Genomic DNA, 23,068 nt, shown 5'->3' on the forward strand with positions numbered 1-23,068 from the left:
CTAAAGGGTTTAGGCAAGAGCTGATGCTGCGTTCTAGTGCTCGTAGTAAACCCCAACACCCAGTGTATTCAATAGCAATAATAACACATACAGTCTTGGAAAAAATGATAGAATAGACCATTGTTCTCTTCAATTTCTTGTTCCTTTAAATGCCTGGTACAACTAAAGGATTTTTTTGGGCATATATAATGATAAGAACAAAAATAGCTCATAAGTGTTTAATTTAAGAGCTGATATCTAGATATTTTCCGTGGTTTTCTTGATAATAACCAAAATCATTATCAAGAAAAGTATGGAAAAAATAAATAACAACATAGATATTGGGGTGTTTTTTTAACATTTATTTTTATTGAGCGCTGATAGTACAGAACATGTACAAAAATACAACATTCACAAAAGAAAACTTGGACCAATGCTCACATAACTTTTTGTTTTTGTATGAATTACCCCCCCCCCCCCCCCAAAAAAAAAAAAAACACAAAAAAAAAGAAAAAAAAAAGAAACAAGAAACAAAACCAAAACAAAACATGAAGGACACTGTATGCATTGCATTAACAATAATACTTATACTTATAGTAAGGGAAAACAATACAAAAAAAAAAACCTAGGCTCACCATTGCTGATGTCGTGTACTACGCACTACAGTTCACATGGATGAATGTCACAAGTGTAAATGCAAATGCTAGAGGGCTGCTAAGTGGCTTTAAGTGGGCACAACCTTAAATTTACTCAAGTATGTCAGCACTGGATCCCAAACAGAAAAGAATTTATCCCTAGATCCCCTGAGAGTGTATTTTATTTTCTCTAACTGTATGAACTGCATTAAGTCATTAAGAGCTGATATCTAGACATGTTCCATGGGTTTCTTGATAATAACCAAAATAATTAACAAGAAAACCATGGAAAATGGCTAGATATCAGCTTTTAAATTAAGCTCTTATGAGCTATTTTTGTTATATTTGTCCAAACAAATGTACCTTTATTGGAACAAGGCATTAAAATAAACAAGAAATTGAAGAAAACAAGGGTCGTCTAATCATTTTTTCCATGACTTTAAAACACAACCAGGATTTTAGAAATACTGAGCTTCTGGCCTTAATCCATTACATTTTTTATTTGTATCTATTCATTTATTTATTTACATTCATTTGTCTTTTGTTTCAGGAGTGTGGGGCCCACCAGCCTCACATGAGCTAACAAAAACAGACCTACAGTCATTGAAAAAAAATATTAGACCATTGTCTTCTTCAATTTCTTGTTCATTTTAATGCCTGGTACAACTAAAGGTACATTTGTTTGGACAAATATAATGACAACAACAAAAATAGCTCATAAGAGTTTAATTTAAGAGCTTATATCTGGCCATTTTCCATGGTTTTCTTGATAATAACCAAAATCATTAATAACAAGTATCTTTAGTTGTACCAGGCATTAAAATGAACAAGAAATTGAAGAAAACAAGGGTGGGCTAATATTTTATCCATGACTGTATTTACTAGTGGTGTGAATCATCAGAGGCCCCACAATGCGATTTTATCCTGATAATTGAGTCGCAATCCAATATTTTTGCGATTTTAAGCATTTTGCTATACGGTGAGTATTGCGATTTAACTGTTTAACTGCATTTTCTGCAGAAAAATGTAATTCAATCAATAATTGTTGTGTCAAATAAGATACAATTCTCAGTCTATTCATCTCACTTCAATCTTTTTATTTCTCCACAATGATACACAATAACCCAAAGAGCCTATTTTCATCGAGACAGCATGACATCAGAGGTCACATGACCACTTTGAAAAACACCATGAAACCATGAAACATTAAAAAAAAACAGCCTAACTTTGCAGTGTTATTTACAGTATCTCTAGTATATATTCCTAAAAGTGAGCCCGATACGGCCTCTGGAAAAAAACTAATACAGGAAATATTGACGGACAGCTAAATATCAATACTTGGCAGCCATGAATCGATATAATATTGCCAGGCAAAATATCGCAATACGATGCTGTATCGATTTTTTTGTTATATTTGGATAATTATAAGAAAGCCAACAGTTCAGATAGTTACTGTAATTTGCTAATTCTGTGCACCAGAGTAGCTTTCTACTATGCTAGTGATTTTATAATCTCTTTTCCACAGGCCTGAGAGAGCACAGTTTGGGTTCTCACAGAAGTAAGACGTGACTACAAGTTGTATTTTATCATGTTTAGGCTTTGTAACTCATAGATACTCACCTGTAAGAACAACACACACACACACACATTGTGTAAAACAAACTTTGTACGGCATGAGCAGCTGTTGTCATGGTAACTGGTCAATAGAACTTGGTTGTGTGTAAGTCCAGTTTCTGTACGTAGCGGGCCCAGCCCAAGAAATATGAAATATGAATTATTACAGAAATCTGGGCTCATTCTAAATTTAATTTAATTTAATTTATTTATTTTATTCTTCTTCTTTTTTTTTTTTTTTCCTGTCTGTTTTTGGTGTCTGTCTCGGCTGTTTGTAAGTGTTTGTATTATACGTTGAAAAATTAAAAATTAAATAAATACTTTAATAAAAAAAAAAAGAAATTGGGGCACATTCTGACTGGGATCCTGCTACATCAGTCTGAGTCCAACGCTGCATAATTTTCCCTGTGACCTAAATAAAGCCTGCATTGAGACCAGACTTTTTTCTCTGGTTGTGTTTACTCGTGGGCTTCCAATCAATGAACCTGAAACCTTTAGAAAACACATCCGGGATTTTAGAAATACTGAGCTTCTAAGTCAAAATCCGTGACATTTTTTATTTTTATTTATTCATTTACATTCATATGCATTCTGTTTCAGGGACCCACCAGCTTCCCATGAGTTAACAAAATCAGACCTATTTCCATCTTTGTGACAAAGATTTTTTTAACATGTTCCAAAGGGTTCTTGTCAAAAAAGTAGGACAATTTTTTCTCAACCCATAAAATAAAATCTAATCCTTAAGTTTATACAAAAAAATTCAATTCACCAAATGTAGAGATTTGTGGGTTCAACTGGACGACTCTGGCATGCACTACATATTAAGTTTCTATCCTTTCGTGACATGAAAATAGTCATGTGTTAGTGAAGTTCTGCAAAATTAAAAATAATTCTGTTGCACAATCATATTTAAAGCTGTGTCAGACTGTTCACCTTTATTCTACTTATGGTTTCCACATTTTCGACATCACATGAACGCATCGTTAGGAGTTGTTTTTCAGCGCCTCGAGCCGCCGAGCAGCGGCACTGCAACAACATCAACAACAGCGTGATGAGGAAACATGCTGCACTTTAAATCACTTTTCCTACTACGATAGATCCGTTCTCATGGTTTTCAAGCAGTTGAACTAAAGTGAAAATGTTACTGTACAAAAAAAACAACAAATGTATTATTGTTTTAATATTAATGTAATATGGACGTAGCAAAATCTTTATTTTTTATTTGTGAGCTGATCCTGTTGTGCACAGAATGGCTGAAACTGTGTGACATGCTTCTCATTATTATCCTTTATACAGGCTGGTTTGTAATGTTACTCCACTAATAATTAGTTAATAACCCAGGCTACTTTGTGCACTACTTACATCCATGTGCTCATTTGTTAAATTACCAAAATTAAAAAATAAATTATCTTCCTTTTTTTTTTTTTTTTTTTTTTTTTTTTTTTTTTACATCTTGACAGAAAATATGTAAATATCAGCTAATTATAATTTATTGGGATCCAATTACTTTAAGATTTCAGAGTGGTCTGCCTTTCTCAAACAATGAATCCTTCTGTTGACTCCTTATGTGATTTTATTCTATTAGAGTTGTGAGAAAAATGTCAGTTTGTCCACCAGATCCACATTTACAGGCAGTGGTGGAATGTATCTAAGTACACTTACTCAAGAACTGTACTTAAGTACAATTTTGAACTATGCATACTTTACTTGAGTATTTCAATTTTATGTAAATGTATACTTCTACTCCACTACATTTTATAGGGAAATATTGTACTTTTTACTCCATTACATTTAGCTGACAGCTTTAGTTACTTTTCAGGTCAATTTTAAGTGATTAGACTTTTTTTTATTTTTAATTACACCTCATACCAGTATATTAGATAGTTGAAATGAGCCCTATCTTTACCAAATTAAAACACTGCTTACATGCATCAATAGAAAAAGTCTAACAATATATTTGGAATATATAAAACAATCTGAGTGGATCCATTCTGCTTAACAAGTACTACTGAGTACATTTAGCTACTTATACTTTTACTTCAATAAGTTTTGAATGAGGACTTTTACTTGTAGTGGAGTAATTTCACAGTCTTGTATTAGTAGTTTTACTGAAGTAAGGGATCTGTATACTTCTTCTACCACCGTTTACAGGGACCAGATAGCGTATTATTGCCAGTCAGCTAAATTAATATATGGTTAATATATGTCAAAACATGAAATAAGGTATTTAATGTGTGTCAGATAATCAGAGAACATCACAGAACCTGGATGTCTCTTAAGACTTTCAAAACAAATGCCCAACAAAAAAGGTCCTCCTGATGCATAAACTTTTCATATAAAAGTCAATATATAAATGTTCAATAGGTAAATTATAGTTAAACTTATCCTTAATGCCACATGTCTTCTATGGATTTTATCCATTTGTAGAAAATGCACATTGGTTCTTTTTGTCCACAAAGGGCCACTAATGAACACACGGTTTAACATGGAAAACAAGCTATCAGAATAAAGAAAAAAACAAAGTGCATTAGTTTAAGGGAGTGAAAGAGGGCGACTTGCAGCCTCGGCCCTATTCGTGCTTTACATCTTTTCAAAAAGACAAACTGTGTCCATAGGACAGCTATTCCACTGTAATTGGTGTACACTGTCTTCTAAAGCTGAGGTGAGAGGTACAATGCATTGCCTGTGAAAGGGAACTCCAAAGCACATTAAAAGTGAATTACTTCTTGTGTAAAGTGTGTTCAGGGTCATTCTGGTCACAACGCGCGCACCTCTCCAAAAGCGCACACGTCTCCAAAGGCGCACTCCATACTTTCTAAAAAAGCAGTCACATTGTTGAGGGGTCTCACAAGAGGTGTACATATGGCATCCGGGTTGCAATTAAATGTTTTTAAGATGTTTTTTCTTTCTTGAAGAAGTTTCCTTTTTCTTTTTTTCCCCCTCCCGGCAGCTCTTTGGCAGAAAGAAGAAGAGGAGGGGGGCACATTGAATGGCTTCGCTGCTAGTTTGGGATGACAACAATCTGGTCAGCGAGTTGTTGGACTTTGATTGCCCCCCTCAAAACGTCCTTCAAACAAAAAGCTGAAGACGAAAATAAAGCCCCACCTGGTACCTCTGTTTGCTAAAATAATAATAAATAGATTTCGCTTAATAAATAAGCAAAGGAGACTGTAAAGTGAAGTAGTAGAGGAAGTATTAATCAGGAGCATCGGGCAGGTATCACCTGCTCCGGAGCTTACTCAGTTTATTGTTAAATATTGTTAAATCACTTTTCGTACCAAGTCTGCTCCGATATCTGCTATTTCCACAGCAACTGGCCGCTTATGTTTGCCTACACTTTGCATAACAAGCAGGACACTACAGCACACTGATAAAAAATCAAGGAGAGACACTGACTAACTTCAAACCCACACCTGTCCATGCTACCCGAATATGGATTTGGCATCAATGATTATTTGTAAAGTGGTAATATTCAGTTTACTTTAGACTTTTCGTGCCTTTTATAACAGCAAGGCACCATCTCGTATCTCACTAGTGTATTTGTCCAGTTTATTGAAAGCATATGGTTATCAGATTGGTCCCAAAACACATATTTAGACAGAAAGTTAAGGAGAGCTTTTTGTGATCCTTTGTTGGCAATTGTAAATCATGTTTGAGCTCTGCCACACTCCCCCGCTCCCCCTCAGCTCAGCTCACACGTGTCTGCATGTTGTTGACATATTTTACTAATCTTTAACTTTCTAAAAGTAAAGTTACAATACACAATCTAATGCGCCCCTGAGTTGTAGCGATAGTGGACATGTTTTTGGAGATGTCATAGCGCACACATGTGGACTCACATTAGAGAAGATATGGAGCTTTTATTGTTGTGGCACACAACAAGAGCCTTTGTACTATCAGTCCACACAACAGGTTTCACCCTCTTGAATGCTCTGTGCTGGGTGGCCCCATGCGTAATTATCTGTCCAACTACGTGAGTTTTGCGCTTTAACGCATAAAGCAAATGTTTGTCCAAATATATGTGGCATTAAAAATAACATTTTATTCGATATAGATCAAATTTCTTAAACTAACAAAGAGTTATTTTAGTCCTTAAATGATTCTTTTTGCAACACTCATGTAAGGAGCAAAACTGCAGCACTTTAAAGTTATTTAATACCAACCTAACCAGGCCATGTGGCAACCAAAATACGCAACACATATTTTATAATAAACATTTTATTTATAATTTAATCGCGAAGCTGCTGTTATTCTTACCACAGTTTTCACTCATGTGCTGCACTTGAACGTGATTTGAGAAGCCGGTTTGCAAAGTTACCATGGCCACTCTGTATTCTGCACGGCATGTGCCAACACTATGAGTGCGTAAAATGTGGCATAACAAGTAACCTTATAGATAAAGATATCTGATAAGATTTGCAAAAGCTAATTCCTGCTCCAAAAGCCTGCTAAAAGCTTTCTAGGAATAAATATAATAATGTGTGAAAAATTTCCCACATTTCCATAGCCTTTACGCATAAAATACACGATAACCAGCCAAGTTAAGTACCTTTCCAGCGTCTCTTTATTAACATTATAAACTATGACAGTAAAATACAGTAATGAGTGAACCTGAGAGCTTCCAATGTAGATGAGCACTTACCATCTAGACTCAGTTTATTCTTATAAAGTTTGAATGTGGAGGAAGACTTTCTATGCGTAAAAAGAGGACAGATATATTTATATATTTATATAGTGTATGTCAGAACCTTTTTATGCGTATAACTCTTCAGGTCCTGAACTTTAAATGGCAAAAATACAGTTCAGCTGCAGATCTGACTGAATTTCAGATTTTTTTCCTTAAATATCAGAAACAAGCGTGTACTCACTGAACCCCAATAAATAAAAAACCCCAATAGTATTATCTCTATGTTGGCTCTGAGATTAAGTAATAAATACTTAATATGAACTATATAATACAATGATATACTAAACAGTAAAGAAGAAGCTCAGAACCAGCAGTGGTCCTGAATGCTCCCTGATTTTAAAGGCACACAAGGAAAGAAAAAGTTTAATCTCACTCTAAAATATTGTTATTATGCATGGCACTTTAGCGCACACATGTTTTTGACTGAAAATGACAAAGAATACACAAAGAAATAGAGCAGTGTGAAGAATGAGAGGGAGAGGGGGAGAGGGTGAAGGACGCGCTGCCTGGAAGCTGATTGGCCCCTTTGACAGGCGCTGTTGATTCAGGCGTCCACCGTGCAAAAAGATAAGATAAAGGCCATATAAAATAGCAGAGATGCGCATCCATCCCTCACTGTCAGCTGCACATATACAGTGTCTGCTGCCTCCAGCTACAAGAGGCTCAACAAGGACGACTGGCTGTCTCTTCACCCAAACATCACCTGTCAAGTAAGTGCAAATATATCCATCCATCTCAAGTCTGTCCAAATCTGGAGCTTCATCTTTTTGCAGCCATATGTCTCTTTTTATCACTTAATTTCAAAAGGAAAACCTGCGTTAGAAATGAGTGGCACCTTAGATGCTTTTATAAATGCTTTTTATAATGATTTTCAGACTCTAAAGCTTAAAAAATGACAGATTTTTAGAGACAGGACTTGATTAAATTACTCTTTATTAATTATTTGATTATTGAAAATACCTCTAAAAAGTGGCAAATGCTGTTTTATATTTGTTGTTATGCATTATAGATATTTTATTCTGTTAAAAATAATATTTCATTTGCACAGGATGTCCCCTAAAGCGCAGTGCGCCCCCAGTGACCTGCGCACATCCAGAGACGCGCTGACGCTCAGCAGGTTTTCTCGCAGCCCTGTGAATGAAGCTGGGGACACTTCCGGTGAAAAGCTGCTTCAGAAACCTCCGCCTGAAGCCTCCTCAGTGAAAAGCCTAAAACACAGAGGCAGGTGTGAGCAGTCCGGACAGAAGGGCCGGCGCAGGATGAAGGCGAACGACAGAGAGCGCTCCCGGATGCACAACCTGAACTCGGCTCTGGACGCGCTGCGGAGCATCCTGCCGGCGCTGCCCGAAGACGCGAAGCTGACCAAGATCGAAACTCTGCGCTTCGCCCACAACTACATCTGGGCTCTGACTCAGACTCTGCGCATGGCCGAGCAACGCGGACACGCGCCGGAATACTCCGGGTCTGATCTGAGCAGCCCGCTGAGTGTTTCATCCGCCGAGTGGGACTCAGCATCACCTGCAGAGTCTGCTTATGGGACCTCAGCTGACTTTGACCCCAGAAACTGTTTCACTTCCGCTCAACAAATGAAGTGTAAGATTTTAACAAGAGATCAGTCCAGTGTTACCTTTTATTTCAAGTCATTTGGTGGTGAGAGTGGCGGCACAAACACTTGGCACTGTTGACTTTTCATGAGGAAATATGAATGACCGCCAGTATGTCAAGGTGCCCCGATAGGCCGATTATCGGCACCAGCCGGTTTGGTTTGTTGTCTGCAATCGGCCTGAATGATGTTGATTTTGACATATGTGTTGTATTAATTTTGCACTGGCTAAATTTTGTTTTTCTGACTCAGACTCGGAACAAATAGTTTTAAACAGTTTAAAACAGTTTATCAGTTAAAATTGTTGTTTTAAGTAACTGAAATTAAATAATTTAGAAAAAAACAAAGAAACAAAATCAGCCAATTGTACGGAAGAGGATTAGGGCCATGTAGGAGAAAAAATAATGAGAGGAGGGGGGCGGGGGGGGGAATCATTATGCACTTAGAGAAAAAAGTCGAAATTTTAATAAAATGTTAAAATAGTACAATGTTGAGAAAAAAGTCAAAATTTCAAGAAAATGTTGAAATAGTACAATGTTGAGAAAGAAGTCGAATTTTTGAGAATAAAGTCAAGTTTTTGAGTATGGTGAAGTAAACTGCAAGCTAAAACCTGATTTTCCTCAATATGTCTAATATATGTCTAAACAATTCAAATAAATTACATAAAAGGAGATTTCCCAAAACAATAGTTGTGGTAGCCTACCAAGAACAGCATTTATATGGAGGGGGATTTAAGTTCTACTGCACTCTAAAATATTGTGGTTATTGCTCATTTTATGAAATTGATGAAAATCAGGTTGTAGCTTGCAGTCTACCTGTTTGGATAGCTGTGACTTTTCACTGAAAACAATGTTCCTCTGATGACTTATTGACCTGATATTGATCCTTTTTCCGTACGTTGTTATTTTAAATATTGTTATCAGCTCAGAATTTCACTATCGGTGCATCCTTGGTGTAAATATATTCTTTAAAAAGCACTTAAATTGAGTTTACAACAAAAAAAACTTTAAAAAAAAGTAAGCCATAAGTTTAATTTTTGTTTTAGAATGTGATTACATGACCCTGTTGCACTCACAGTTTGAAGCACAATCAGTGATTTAGGAAGACAAGACAATTAGTTTAAGCTAAAAATATTTATTTGGTAATGATGTTCAAATGTGTGTTTTTTTCTATTTTTTTCATAAAAGTAGGTCTATTTATTTAATAAAACTGTAGAAAACATGTCCCTTGGGGTGAAAGAGTTTTTCATTGTTTCCATGATTCAAAAGAGCAAACTGAACATGTACAAAGACAAATATTACTTAAACACAGTGGCTGCCATTCAAATGGAAAATTTGTTTTTTTTACGACAGAGAAATACTGAATGTCATCATCTCATAGATTTTCCTTTTCGTAGATGCCAAAGTTAATGTGCAAATCAACATTTTCAAAGATGTAGTTCTTTACCGTCCTGCCTACCAGTGACTGTACTGAAGCATAATGACAGAGAAGACCATTTTATACTCTTAGGAGTAGCACGAGCTAAAGGTTGGAATGTCTTGGATTATGTCATGATGTCCTATAGTGGCGTGCAGTCCGAGGCGGAGCGGAGCGGGCGGCGCTCTACTTGGGGAAGACGGTGACCACATCGTAGCCCTCGGGTGGGGTCACCCGCTCACGTGCGTGCTTCTCACAATAAATCTGGTCCTCCACAAAGAAATGTCCCTTCTGTTTTAGGTTGATGTTGCAGTCTGTACAGGTGTAGCACTCGGGGTGACGGAACTTGTCCCTCAGTTTTACCACCATCCCCCTGAAGAAGAGACAAAAAGATCAAATTTAACTTGGTTAGCACTAGGGAAGAAACCTGCCAACTCAATTATCTAGAATGTTAACGATCAATGAATCGATAATATATGCATGCATTCATGGGCAAAATAAAAGATATCAATATATATATGTATAGAGAGTACTATGCAAAAGCCTGTTTTGATAACGGACGCTTTTATTTTGAAAGGATGAAAAGACACTTGATCCTTTCGATTGTAAAACTAACTCAACTGAGATTAAACTGTAAAGATAACGTCAAGGAGTTCAATGTTTTAGGTTAGTTTTCACAGGCATCTTGCATATTTAACCCTTTATCAGGCAAAGAACTATATTTGGTAACTTCCGTGGATATCAAAATGGGGTCGAGAAAAAAGTTGCAAATTTACTAGATTAAAGTGGCAAATCTACAAGAAAAAAAGTCGCAGATTTACGAGATTTAAAGTGGTGAATCTGTGCGAAAAAAGTCAGATTTACGAGATTTAAAGTGGTGAATCTACGAGAAAAGTTGCTTTTTTCCCCACTTCTTTCTCATAAATCTGTGACGTTTTTCCACACAGATTTGCTACTTTAAATCTCTTAAATCTGCAACTTTTTTCTTGTAGATCTGCCACTTTAATATAGTAAATTTGCAACTTTTTTCTTGTAGATCTGCCACTTTAATCTAGTAAATTTGCAACTTTTTTCTCAAAATATTTTTATTTTTTATTTTTGGATATCCGCTGAAGTTACCAAATACGGTTCTTCGCCTGATAAAGGGTTAAGTGTGTTTTGTGTTTAAATAAGTTTTGGATCAAATTAAACCTAGTAATTCATGCTAGCAAGGTTTGATACAATAAGCTATTTTTGCTCAAATTAACACTAATACTACTACTACTACTACTACTAATAATAATAATAATAAATGAATACCGTATTTCTGTGTGTTTCATAATTGTTATTGCAACTTTTAGTTTGAAAACTGTAGCCTTATCTAACTTAATTCTCAGCTCATTGGCTTATTTACGTACGCTGTTTCAGTTCAGTGATACTGATACGCAGTCAAGAGACAAAATAAAAAATACACAGATCTATCAAAAACGTTCCACGTGATCGACCAAATTATTACAGACCATTAATCGATCGATTAATTATTCCTGTCCCTAGTTAGCATAAAAATTATGTTTATCCGGACAGTAATTCATGAGCTAGATTGAAAGAATTTGGCTCCGTTTCCTTTGGTTCATGCTTCATGGCCAAAAGTATTTAGAAATCTGAATATTACACCTATATGTGATTGCTGAACAGAATAGGCATCAATCTGCTGCTTTAACAGCCTCAGACTTCTGGGAAGGTTTCCCACAACATTTCTGCACCTGGCAGCACGGATTAACTCCCATTCAGCCACAGGAGCATTAGTGAGGTCCAACAGTGGTGTTGGGTAATCAGGCCTGGCTCACAGTCAGTGTTTCAGCTCATCCTAAACATGCTGGGTGGAGTCCAGGTCAGGTTCTCACAGGAAAACCATTTCTTTATGACTTGGTACTATACAACCTGCATACCAATTGTTTTAAGCTCAATAAAGACAGATAATATCTCACTGGAACAAATTGGTGTTGCTTCTTGTTTTCTGGTTCCAGAAAAAGACAAGACATTTAAAAAGGAAACACGGAAAATCCTATAATCAAAAGGCATTTAACCCATTGAGGCCTAAAACGCCTGTAAAACCTCTGGGCGATTTTAAAATAAGCCCCTAAAACCTGAAGTTTTTCTGGAAATTCAACAGAAGGGTCAACGCTTCTACTAAATAATAGATTTTTCAGCCTCTGTAGCAGATAGAAATGAAATTCAAAAAGTATTTGAGAGCTTATACAAATACTACAAAACGACGTATCCGCTTCCCAGGCTTCAATGGGTTAATGCCTCTAGACCCGATTCATCAGCCTAATTTCTGCAAGCCCTTTGTTTAGAACAAAACCTGCCATTGTATTTTGCTATGGATATACCCTGTCTGATGTACCTGTTCTGTGTGTATAATTATATGTTTGTGTTTTCTTTTTTCACTGAAGAATCAATAAAAAGAAAGTTTAAAAAAAATAAAAGGAAACAAATCCTATCATCAAAAGGCTTTTAAAGAGTGTCTGGACACATAATTATCCACTAAGTCAGTAAGTGGATCTTAACTAGACTTGATGTGAGCAAATTCCCTAAATATGCAGTCTGGTAAAATCAAATAACACCACAGAACACAGAATTGTAAGGCATTTTGTATGATTTCTAATATGTTGCGATTTATTTTGTTTTCTTATTTTATTTATTTTTCTCTGCTATATCTGTAGCCGGATGATTCTTTCTTTTAAATGTTCTCTAATAAAATTACAAATTATAAGTGTATACAGCTGATATGGACACTATAGACATCTGAATTAATGATTTTTGCAGTATAGCATTTGTCGGGTAAATATGAATGTGGAATTTTTTAACAGTATTGCATGTATGTATTAATTGAGTTTGTTATTGTTTTTGTTGTATGTACCGTTTTTGTATGTAATGTTGTTTGTATGTCATTTTCTATGTCTTTTTAGGGACCCCAGGAAGACTAGCAGTCGCCAAGGCGTCAGCTAATGGGGATCCATTCAATAAACAAATAAACAAATATCCAAAACAGCAAAGTCCACTCAAATAAGATAATCAATAAATGTAGGCAGATTTCAAGGCAACCACTGCTACAAGACTTTATAATCAGCCTTCACTACATTCAGCCACAAGGTGGAGACAAACTCCAGAGAGAGAAGACTGAGGAGCGTCCTGTTGCGTCACAATGTGGAAGTTGTCCAACAGTGAAGACACAAAGCAAGACAAACAGTCAATATCACTGAAGCTGCAGTACTGAGGAATCATAAAACACTTACACAATCCCAGATCCACACTTGTCACACATGGGCAACTTCTCTGTGTTCCCCACTGAGGATCCAATCTTTGTTGAGGGTGCTTTCACACTCCTGAATCCTGACGGTTTATCAGGATCACCTACAAACATCACACACACACACACAGATCAACACTCTGAACATTTTCTTTACTTGTATGCACATCAGCAATAGAACCTGGTCTCACAGGAATCCGTGAAATAGCCACGGATTCGCTTAACTCAAAATCCGTGGAATAGCCACGGAATCACTCAAATTTCCGTGAAACTGACACGGATTTCGCTACAATGCAAGTTAATATTTGTTCCTATTGGTTTGTTCCAAGTCACGTGACTTTCAAGGTCCCGGCGGTCAGAACAAAAAACATGGCGGGCAGTTCTCTCATTTTTAGTGAAAAAATCAATATTTTGACTTAGTTTCTGCATAAAAATGGATTTTGATCACATTTCTAGCGGGAAATATATGTTTTATTTTCTAAATATTCACTCAGTGAATGTACATAATCACTTTGTATGTTGGAATAGCCACGGGATATGACTGTCATTAACTTGCATTGAGTGATTCCGTGGCTATTCCGCAGATTTTGAGTTAAACAAATCCGTGGCTATTTCACGGATTCCTGTGAGACCAGGTTGTTTTTTCATCAGGGTTTTGTAATTCTAAGCAACAAGTCATCAGGATAAATAGATAAATCAAGCAAACCACAACAGACCAGTGTAAAAACACTCTAGCTGTGAGTAATAAAGCGCAGTAACCCGTACCCGTCTCCAGGATCTCCTGCAGCACTTTGAATGAGGCAGACTGTCGAGGAGGCTCGTCGGACTCCTGGTTCTCCTGCAGCATCTTGTAAACCTCTGAATCAGCTACAGGCGGCCGCTTGCCTGCCTGTGATGGATCTGATGGAGCTCTACGAGACAAATGTGCACATTTAGTATGTTTATAGGAGTCACAAATGCAGTGGTGGAAAGTAACTAAGTACATTTACTCAAGTACTGTACTTAAGTACAATTTTGATCAAAATTGTACTTAAGTATTCCCATTTTAATTTTAATTCCCATTTTATTCCAACTTTATACTTCTACTTCATTACATTTTGAGGTGATTATTGGACTTTTTACCACAATACATTTAGCTGACAGCTTTAGTTACTTTACAGGTTGAGGTTTAACATAAAAAACATGATCAATTTAAAAATGTTTAAAGTAAACCTCATTACAGTATGTTAAGAAGATTAAATCAATCCTTGAGAAAATTAAAAAGCTGCTTACATAAATGCATCAACAATAATAATAATCCAATAATATATAAAACAGTATGAGTGGGTTCATTCTGCATAATGAGTATTTTTACTTTTGATACTTTAAGTACATTTTGATGCTGATACTTTTGTACTTTTACTTCAGTAAGTTTTGAATGAAGCACTTTTACTTGTAGTGGAGTAATTGCACAGTGTGGTGTTAGTACTTTTACTTAAGTAAAGGATCTGAATACTTTTTCCACCACTGTTTGAATGTCAAAACATTGTTAGGAGACAAAAAAACAAACAGTCTTTTTATTATTCCTGATACTGATGGCTATAAAAGTCCAAGAGATCATAAAACCTTGCATCTTTCTTATTTTCACTAGGACTAAAAAGAGTTACACTTCTATTTAGTATCCAACGTATTTTAAAATAGTTTCATATTGTCTCATAGTCATATTTCCTGGTTTAAAGGTAGTATTAAGTGAGTGACACTCACTTTTTTTTTTTTACTAGAGTGAGCACGTCTTTATAGGAGACATTACTGGGACTTGTAAAGACTTGTATCACCCAGCCATCTGGGAGCTGGCCTTTTTATCTGGCAAGCTCATTTTCTGCTGAGCAAACTAATCAGAAATTCACTCAGAGTTAACTTATTCCAGCAGTAAGAAGCAGACCAATCAGTGACCTATGAATGACTGGTTTTAATCAATAAACAAAACGATTCTTAGATGCATTGTGATCCTTTCTTTTAAGAGTAAACACTGGACTTCTTTGATCAAAGTCTAACTTTTGAAATGCATTCTTGTCCTGAAGACTTGTTGGAAGATAGTAGAAAAATCTGTTGGGGGTCGTTTCAACCAAACGGACTTTGAAACTCCAGTAAATCATCATTAACAAGCGAGTGACATTAACATGAAGTTAAAGCATGTAATCAACCTGGAGGGAGTGAAGCATGTTGTCGAACTTTGACCTTTCTGATTTTAACTTGATGGTATATGGACACACTTTACATTTTAAAAATGATTTTATTTCAATTAACTGAAATTAATTCCAGTCAGAAAAATTTGAATTGTTCTCTATTTCAGCCAGGAAATAAACAAAACACCTTTTGGATGAAAACACAGCCGTTTTTCCATGTTAATAGCTTCATAGTTATTTGAAATAAAGTTGTGTTCATTGTCTTTTTTTACTACAAATGTTTACTTTTTGTTAAGGTTCCATGAGTAAATTGGTTTTATTTAGGCCATGGGTCTCAATCTTGCGGCCCTCTGGCCAATTGCGGCCCTTGTGACGATATTTTGTGGCCCCCACCTTGATATGAAAGTTTAATGTGAGTTTTTTTACTTTTTTTGGTAGTTTTGTGTCTTTTTTTTAATAATTGTGTGTCTTTTTTTGGTAATTTTGTCTTTTTTAATAATTTTGTGTCTTTTAAAAAAATAATAATTTTGTGTCTTTTTTGGTACTTATGTGTCTTTTTGGTCATTTTGTTGCTTTTTTGGTAATTATGTGTCTTTTTTTGGTCATTTTGTTTCTTTTTTAAGTAATTTAGGTTTTTTTCTGTCATTTTGTGTCTTTTTTTTTTTTTAGTAATTTTGTGTCTTTTTTTGGTCATTTTGATACTGCCTCCAGCAGCCCCCAGGTAATTTGAGTTTGAGACCCCTGATTTAGGCAATCAGCCTTTGTGTTGGCAGTTTGAAGTGTGTGACTATAACTTTATCAATGATATCTCCTGGCTGGATCCTCATAAAATGTTAAGAAAATAATAGCTTTACATAAAAGTTGTCACAATACAACAATAGTATGTTGATGCAAAACAAATGCAATATACACACACACTTCTAAATCAACAATCAGCCCTTAAACAACATCAGATTATTGATGATATATTGATGTAATGAGTCATAAACAATCTACACTACCGGTCAAAAGTTTTAGAACACCCCAATTTTTCCAGTTTTTTATTGAAATTCAAGCAGTTCAAGTCAAATGAACAGCTAGGGAGGGTACAAAGGTAAGTGGTGAACTGCCAGAGGTAAATAAAAAAAGGTAAGCTTAACTAAAACTGAAAAATAATGTACATTTCAGAATTATACAAGTAGGCCTTTTTCAGGGAACAAGAAATGGGTTAACAACTTAACTCTATGGAGTCTTGGGCTATTTTGTCCATTTTTAAATTCTTTTCATGTCTTTGTAAGTCATTTTGTGTCTTTTTTTGGTCATTTTGTGTCTTTTTTTTTGTCATTTTGAGTCTTTTGGTGTCTTTTTTGTCATTTTGTGTCTTTTCATGGTCATTTTGTGTCTTTTTTTTAGTACTTTAGTCCAACATAAAATGTGATTTTGAATCTTTTTTTTACTTTCAAAACACTATCATGCTCAATCAAGAATTTTAAATGTTGCAAATGTGCATTCATTTCAGAGTACACTGAGACATTAAACTGCATCATTTTCAATTAAATTCTGGAAAAGTTGGTGTGTTCTAAAACTTTTGACCAGTAGTGTACATCCATACTGACTGAATGCTTTTATATTTTAGGTCATCATTTGCTTTGTGGTCTGTCTTGACTTATTCTAGACCCCGTGAGGATCCAGTCTCAGCTTGGACCACTTGGTCTAAAGGTGCATCATCTCAGGTGTATCTTACTTGTTGTCGGGCTCATTAGCTGAACTCATGGTCTGAACTTCGTCCACAGCCGAGTTGAAGTCCTTGATGTTCTCTGAGGAGTAGAGACCAGAGGGGCTGTTGTACTGGTTGGTCACAACTTTGGAGCCAAAACCAGTGAAGGGCAGAGCGCTCCTGTTGTGGGTGGAGCCTATGTGTTTCACTTCCTGTATCACAAAATAAGTGGAAAATTGTACTGTTAAAAAGTTTTCGTGAGAGAACAAGCACCATGCAAGTGAGTGCAGAGATTTGTGAAAAAACTGTCTGACACATGCAACTCATACTGCAGACTTGATGCAATGATGGCCACAACTTTTGACGCCTTCCAATAAACTTTTTATCAGCATGCACAAACATGCAGCTGCCATCATGACAGTTAGGAATTACTCAATATCTGAAGACTCCCATTTTCCCATGAATTCAATAATGTTGCAGCTGCACCCTTTTGAAGACTAAAAACCTGAAAATATTGTTCAACTGGAAATGAAAACAGTCTCATTTTGCTTCTTAAAACTGCTGCTTCTAGTCACACATAATTTAACAGGATAATGTATGACTGTGCCATAATTACAGCTAATTATAGCCAGCTATAACTGTCTTTAAAGAGAATAACGTCATGGCAGTGGCATGACATGAAAGTGGGCACATAAATTCCTCCAAATCTAGCTCATGCTTCACAGTGGGAACACGGAAATGCCTCCAAATATAGCTCATGCTTTAAACATCTGACAATTACATTTTAGAATTCTCAAGAGTCTCTGCGAGCGTATAAACTTACACACAAAATAAGCGACAAGACTAGCATTCAGTAATGGCCTTAAAAGCATGAAGCGTTGGTTTCAAAGTGACAGACTCCAGACAAGTGCTTCAAACACGTGTTTTTGTGTGTGTGAGAAAAATGCACAACATCTGTGACCTGTGAAACACACAGAGCCTGAGACACATCACACCGTTTCCTACATGAATACACACTTTGGCCGCAACTTTCCACTCAGCGGGCAGGAACTGAGGCTTGCGTCAGTGCTTGGCTGATAAACTACCGTCTCCTAGGAAACCTCCTGTTGGGAAGTAAACAATGACTTCATCGTTGGCAGTGTAAAGAAAAAAACCCAACCCACAAGGCTTTGTGGGCGCGGTGGGAAAAGAACGTGTAGGCTTCTAGAAAACTCTATGGCTACCTGTAAGGATCAGGCTAAATAAAAGGAGAGAGTTGGGGGTAGTCATTTTAAAAGCTCATCCTGCTTTGATGTGGAGACACACACCTTTGGCTCTGATGCAAGATTCATCTTGTACGGATTTGTCTTCCCTCCCTCAGATGAAAGCGGCGACCACATTTTAGATTCTGACCTGGAGAAGAAGAAGAAGAAGAAGAAGAAGAAGAAGAAGAAGAAGAAGAAGAAGAAGAAGAAGAAGAAGAAGAAGAAGAAGAAGAAGAAGAAGAAGAAGAAGAAGAAGAAGAAGAAGAAGAAGAAGAAGAAGAAGAAGAAGCATTCATCAGGACTACAGATAAAGGCTGAAATGACAAAATAATCATATACATATTAGTTTTAAATATAGAGATTTTTGTACTGCATGGCCGTACATGAACATGATTGCAGTCAAAGGAGATTATTGGCTGATGTTGGTCATGATCAAAGACATATTGGTATCAGCATATTTGTTGTCAGATATGTGCAGATATTAAAACTTTTTTATTTTTTATTTATATAATTCCAAAAATAATGCTGGGTGTAATTTAAAAATAGTGTCGCTATTCTAAATTTTTGCAGTTTTAATCTCTAGAATTTGTAGAAAATGTTATACATTGCATGTATAATGTTAAATACTCTTTAATGAAGTTATTTTGCAGCCTTCTCAGTACCATTGCATAATCATATTGGTACACAATCCAGAATTTGTTGAAAATGTTATACATTGCATGTATAATGTTAAATACTCCTTAATAAAGTTATTTTGCAGCCTTCTTAGTACCATTGCATAATCATATTGGTGCACAATCCAAATGGTAAGGGTGTATCTTCATTCCAGCTCAAACATTTAGGTTATATTGGTAATCAGTGCATTTTTTTCCTCACAAAATTTGCTATTTGCATTGCACAGAAAAATCCCACATCAGTCTGGCTCTAAACTGGACACCATGCCTGTGTCTTTGAATGCAACAGACCCCTTGGAGGTACGTTCTTCTGCTTCCCCTGCAGGGTGGGGCCCTGCATTCAATACATTCCCTCTTAATTTGAACAAACACATTTGCTTCAACCTGCCTGCTGAGTGCATTTCAACACTCCTACTGCTTGAAATCTACAAGAAAGTTATGATGTAATGCACTGAATTACAACACATACACTTCTCAAACTAAAGCCAGTAAAACAAAAGGGCAGACTTGTAAAAAAAAAAAGAAAAAAAAAAAAGCATGAATCAACACCACGTCACTTGCTGAACACCTGGATTGCAGCTGAGCTGTCTCATATTACTCAGTGTTTTTCAGGCCTGCGGCTACGACTATAAGTCTGGCACATGTTGCTACATCCTACCTGTCTACGGAGAGCACCATCTCGTCTATGCATCCCTTGATCTTGTTCTGCGCTTCCAAGTGAGTCATGTTCTCCGTCGGTTCTCCGTCGATAGACAAAATCATGTCACCGATACACAGGTTGGCCTGGGCCGCTTTACTCCCAGGAGTGACCTACAACACAGGACATATAACTGATAAGAAACTTTTTGGACTGAATGTGAGCTTGGATTATAGCTTTTAAAGGTATTTGACATGAAATGTACCTTTAAAAATCTATTTCTGGCAAGATTCTTTGAAAAATAAACACCACTTACGCAAAAACAACACAGCTTAATCCTCCTGCTGTGTTGTTTAACTCTGACCTTGAAATACCTTTACACACATTTCATTATTTACAGTAAACACAGGCAAACCCACTTGCAGAGAAGTGTTTTCAGTCAGCGACTCAGGCTGAGAGCTGCCTGGAGGGCAGACCCTCTATCAAAGATAAAGGATTGAAACTAAGAGAGAGAGACTCAGTCCAGGAATTCCTAATCACTTTTCCATGGGTGGAGTGGAGCGACCACTGTAACAACATTTACAGCAGGAACAGCAGCCGCCACTCAGGCAAAGTACACAGTGGAGGGTCATATTCTGATTCATAACTGTAAAACATGCAAGATGCCCAATAAAGCTTTGAATTAATGTGTACCATGCTGTTGTAAAGTACCAGGATGCTCAGCCAGAAAAGGGGCTCAGGGACACCAAAGGATGTCAAAATAAAAGACCTTTAGATTTTTTCCCCCTCATCCATATTAAGCTTTTAATTTGAAATTTGACATTCCAAGTTTATCAGAAAGTCTGTAGACATGACGACATATCACCCTGTTAAAATAATTGCCTACGTAATTTTTTTAAGTTTTGCAGGAAACACAAAAACCAAAAGTGTAACATATGACATTTATTTATCATTTTACTCAAAAAGGATGTAACAAAGGATGGCTATTGGCATAGTAATAACACTGTGTGTAAATGATGTAACTTAAGAGAAATAAATGACTTAGGCAATTTTGTGACGTAAGCAATATATGGGAACACTTTATTTTGAAGGTGTCTACATAAGAGTCACACAAGCCTGTCAGAAACATGACATGACAAGTATCATGAGCATTAATGTTACTTCAAAGTGTCATTAATGTTCATGACACATCCCATGTCATGTTTATGACACGCTCATGTCACTCTTATGTAGACACCTTCAAAATAAAGTGTTACCATATATTGCTTAAGTCACAAAGGCATGTTAAAAAAATTGCCTAAGTCACATTTTATTTTGATTTAGGCGTAATAAATCCGCTTAAGTCACACACTTGACATAGGCCATTATCTTAAAGAGGTAAAATAACATAATCTGATCAACTGAGGATGTAGGCGATTTTACCATGATGATTTGTGGGGGGAAAAAACTAATTTTTGACCAAAAAAAAATGACTTAGGCGATTATTTTAACAGTGTGGCGATATTAAGCTTTTAATTTGAAATTTGACATTCCAAGTTTATCAGAAAGTCTGTAGACATGACGACATACCTATTGCATTGGTCATTTCGACACTATTTTTGTTAAACCTGTACACTGAAGTTTCTCAAAATAACCTGAAATGAGGAAATAAAACTGAAGCTAACACTGGATAGCGCATTATTGTGGGTAACTGAACATGCCGACACTGTAACAATAGTTCACGTCAGCCACATTACAGTGATAGCAGCTTAGCCTCTGAAGTCACGTTAGCCTTTTGTTAACGCAACAGTCTGTTCTCAGAAAAGTCGAGAAGAAGAAACAACGAGAGGTGTTAGTGTGTGCGGACAGCCAGCTCACGTGTGGTTTACTGAAGTAGGCTACAATGTAACACTTACCCGGGAAATGGTCAGCGGCTGCTCGAAGTCCTTTCCGCCGACCAGCCTGAAGCCCCAGGGGCCAGGACCCATCACTTGTACCCGGAGAGGCATGACGGTGATGTGGGTTAGAACAGAGCCGAGTGTCGCTGTGTGTGGAGATGTGTCTCAGAGAAGCAGCTGACTTCCTACTGCTTGTGACATGTGCAATAATCGATAGTCAGAAGTTTAAGTCTGGCCGTGCAGCATCAGAGGAGTGGGTGGGCCCTCAGGTTACACTTGGACGAATAGAGTTTGAAGTCTCCACGCTGATAAAGTGAGAGCACAAAGATCGTGTATTCACAACGTGGATCACTGCTCAGGACACACCAGGGCTGATCGGACCAACTTTTTTTTTGTCTTTATGAAGGTCCCGGAAACTAAAATCGTCACCCTGTTAAAATAATCGCCTAACTCATTTTTTCAAGTTTTGCAGGAAACACAAAAAACTTCACCAAAAGTGTAACATATGACATTTATTGATAATTTCACTCAAAAATGATGTAACAAAGGATGGAGGATGAAGGATGAGGATAAAGCTTTGAATTAATGTGTACAAGACAAGATGATGTCACATTTATCCTTTATAGTAAGAATTAAAAAAAAACACATTCTAAAAATGACTAAAAACTTTGTATTTTTTTTGTCCCAATAAATGAATAAGAAAACATTTATTGATCATTTCACTAAAAAATTATGTAACAAAGGATGGAGGATGAAGGATGAGGATAAAGCTATGAATTAATGTGTACCATGCTGTTGTAAAGTACCAGGATGCTCAGCCAGAAAAGGGGCTCAGGGACACCAAAGGATGTCAAAATAAAAGACCTTTAGATTTTTCACCCTCATCCATATTAAGCTTTGAATTTGAAATTTGACATTCCAAGTTTATCAGAAAGTCTGTAGACATGACGACATATCACCCTGTTAAAATAATTGCCTAAGTAATTTTTTTAAAGTTTTGCAGGAAACACAAAAACCAAAAGTGTAACATATGACATTTATTGATCATTTCACTCAAAAATGATGTAACAAAGGATGGCTATTGGCATAGTAATAACACTGTGTGTAAATTATGTAACTTAAGATAAATAAATGACTTTTTTTGAACATTAAGCAAGATATGGTAACACTTTATTTTGAAGGTGTCTACATAAGAGGCACAAAAGCCTGTCAGAAACATGACATGACATATACCATATACCATATCTTGCTTAAGTCACAAAAAGACATGTTTGACTTAGGCATAATAAATCTGCTTAAGTCACACACTTGACATAGGCCATTATCTTAAAGAGGTAAAATCACATGATCTGATCAACTGAGGATGTAGGAGATTTTACTATAGGTGGCTGGCGTCATGAGGAGATGATTTAGGCAAAAAAAACAATTTTGACAAAAATGACATAGGCGATTATTTTAACAGTGTGACGAAATATAACATCAATATGTGTGCTTTCTTTGCTTGAACTTACTTTTTTGGTGAGTATAACATATCTGTTTTGTGTTTTTT

General features: G+C 36.3%; 2 protein-coding genes across 2 annotated transcripts; one reads left to right on the forward strand and one right to left on the reverse strand.

Moving 5' to 3' along the window:
• The first annotated feature begins 7,964 nt into the window (after positions 1-7,964).
• On the forward strand, positions 7,965-8,752 carry neurog3 (neurogenin 3). The gene has a single exon (XM_059359945.1). It carries the CDS (start codon positions 7,965-7,967, stop codon positions 8,598-8,600), a length of 636 nt encoding a protein of 211 aa, XP_059215928.1. The 3' UTR covers positions 8,601-8,752.
• Positions 8,753-9,636: 884 nt separating this feature from the next.
• On the reverse strand, positions 9,637-21,804 carry pdlim1 (PDZ and LIM domain 1 (elfin)). Its single transcript, XM_059323877.1, has 7 exons — positions 21,538-21,804; positions 19,664-19,815; positions 18,395-18,479; positions 17,115-17,299; positions 13,992-14,137; positions 13,213-13,330; positions 9,637-10,307 (listed from the first exon to the last, which is right to left on the reverse strand). The coding sequence occupies exons 1-7, from the start codon at positions 21,628-21,630 to the stop codon at positions 10,121-10,123; spliced, it is 966 nt and encodes a 321-aa protein (XP_059179860.1). The 5' UTR covers positions 21,631-21,804; the 3' UTR covers positions 9,637-10,120.
• Between the last annotated feature and the right edge of the window lie 1,264 nt (positions 21,805-23,068).

Source organism: Centropristis striata, chromosome 20 (assembly GCF_030273125.1).
Source record: "Centropristis striata isolate RG_2023a ecotype Rhode Island chromosome 20, C.striata_1.0, whole genome shotgun sequence".
In the NCBI taxonomy this organism is placed as follows: domain Eukaryota; kingdom Metazoa; phylum Chordata; class Actinopteri; order Perciformes; family Serranidae; genus Centropristis; species Centropristis striata.

Bases quoted from the DNA above. Each gene is read 5' to 3' on its own strand.
- pdlim1 (XM_059323877.1), bottom strand. From the start codon at position 21,630: ATGCCTCTCCGGGTACAAGTGATGGGTCCTGGCCCCTGGGGCTTCAGG. The intron at 18,480-19,663 runs GTAGGATGTAGC...CTTCTTCTCCAG, and splicing joins ATGGTGCTCTCCGTAGACAG to GTCAGAATCTAAAATGTGGT. The intron at 13,331-13,991 runs GTACGGGTTACT...TGATGTTTGTAG, and splicing joins GCAGGAGATCCTGGAGACGG to GTGATCCTGATAAACCGTCA.
- neurog3 (XM_059359945.1), top strand. From the start codon at position 7,965: ATGTCCCCTAAAGCGCAGTGCGCCCCCAGTGACCTGCGCACATCCAGA.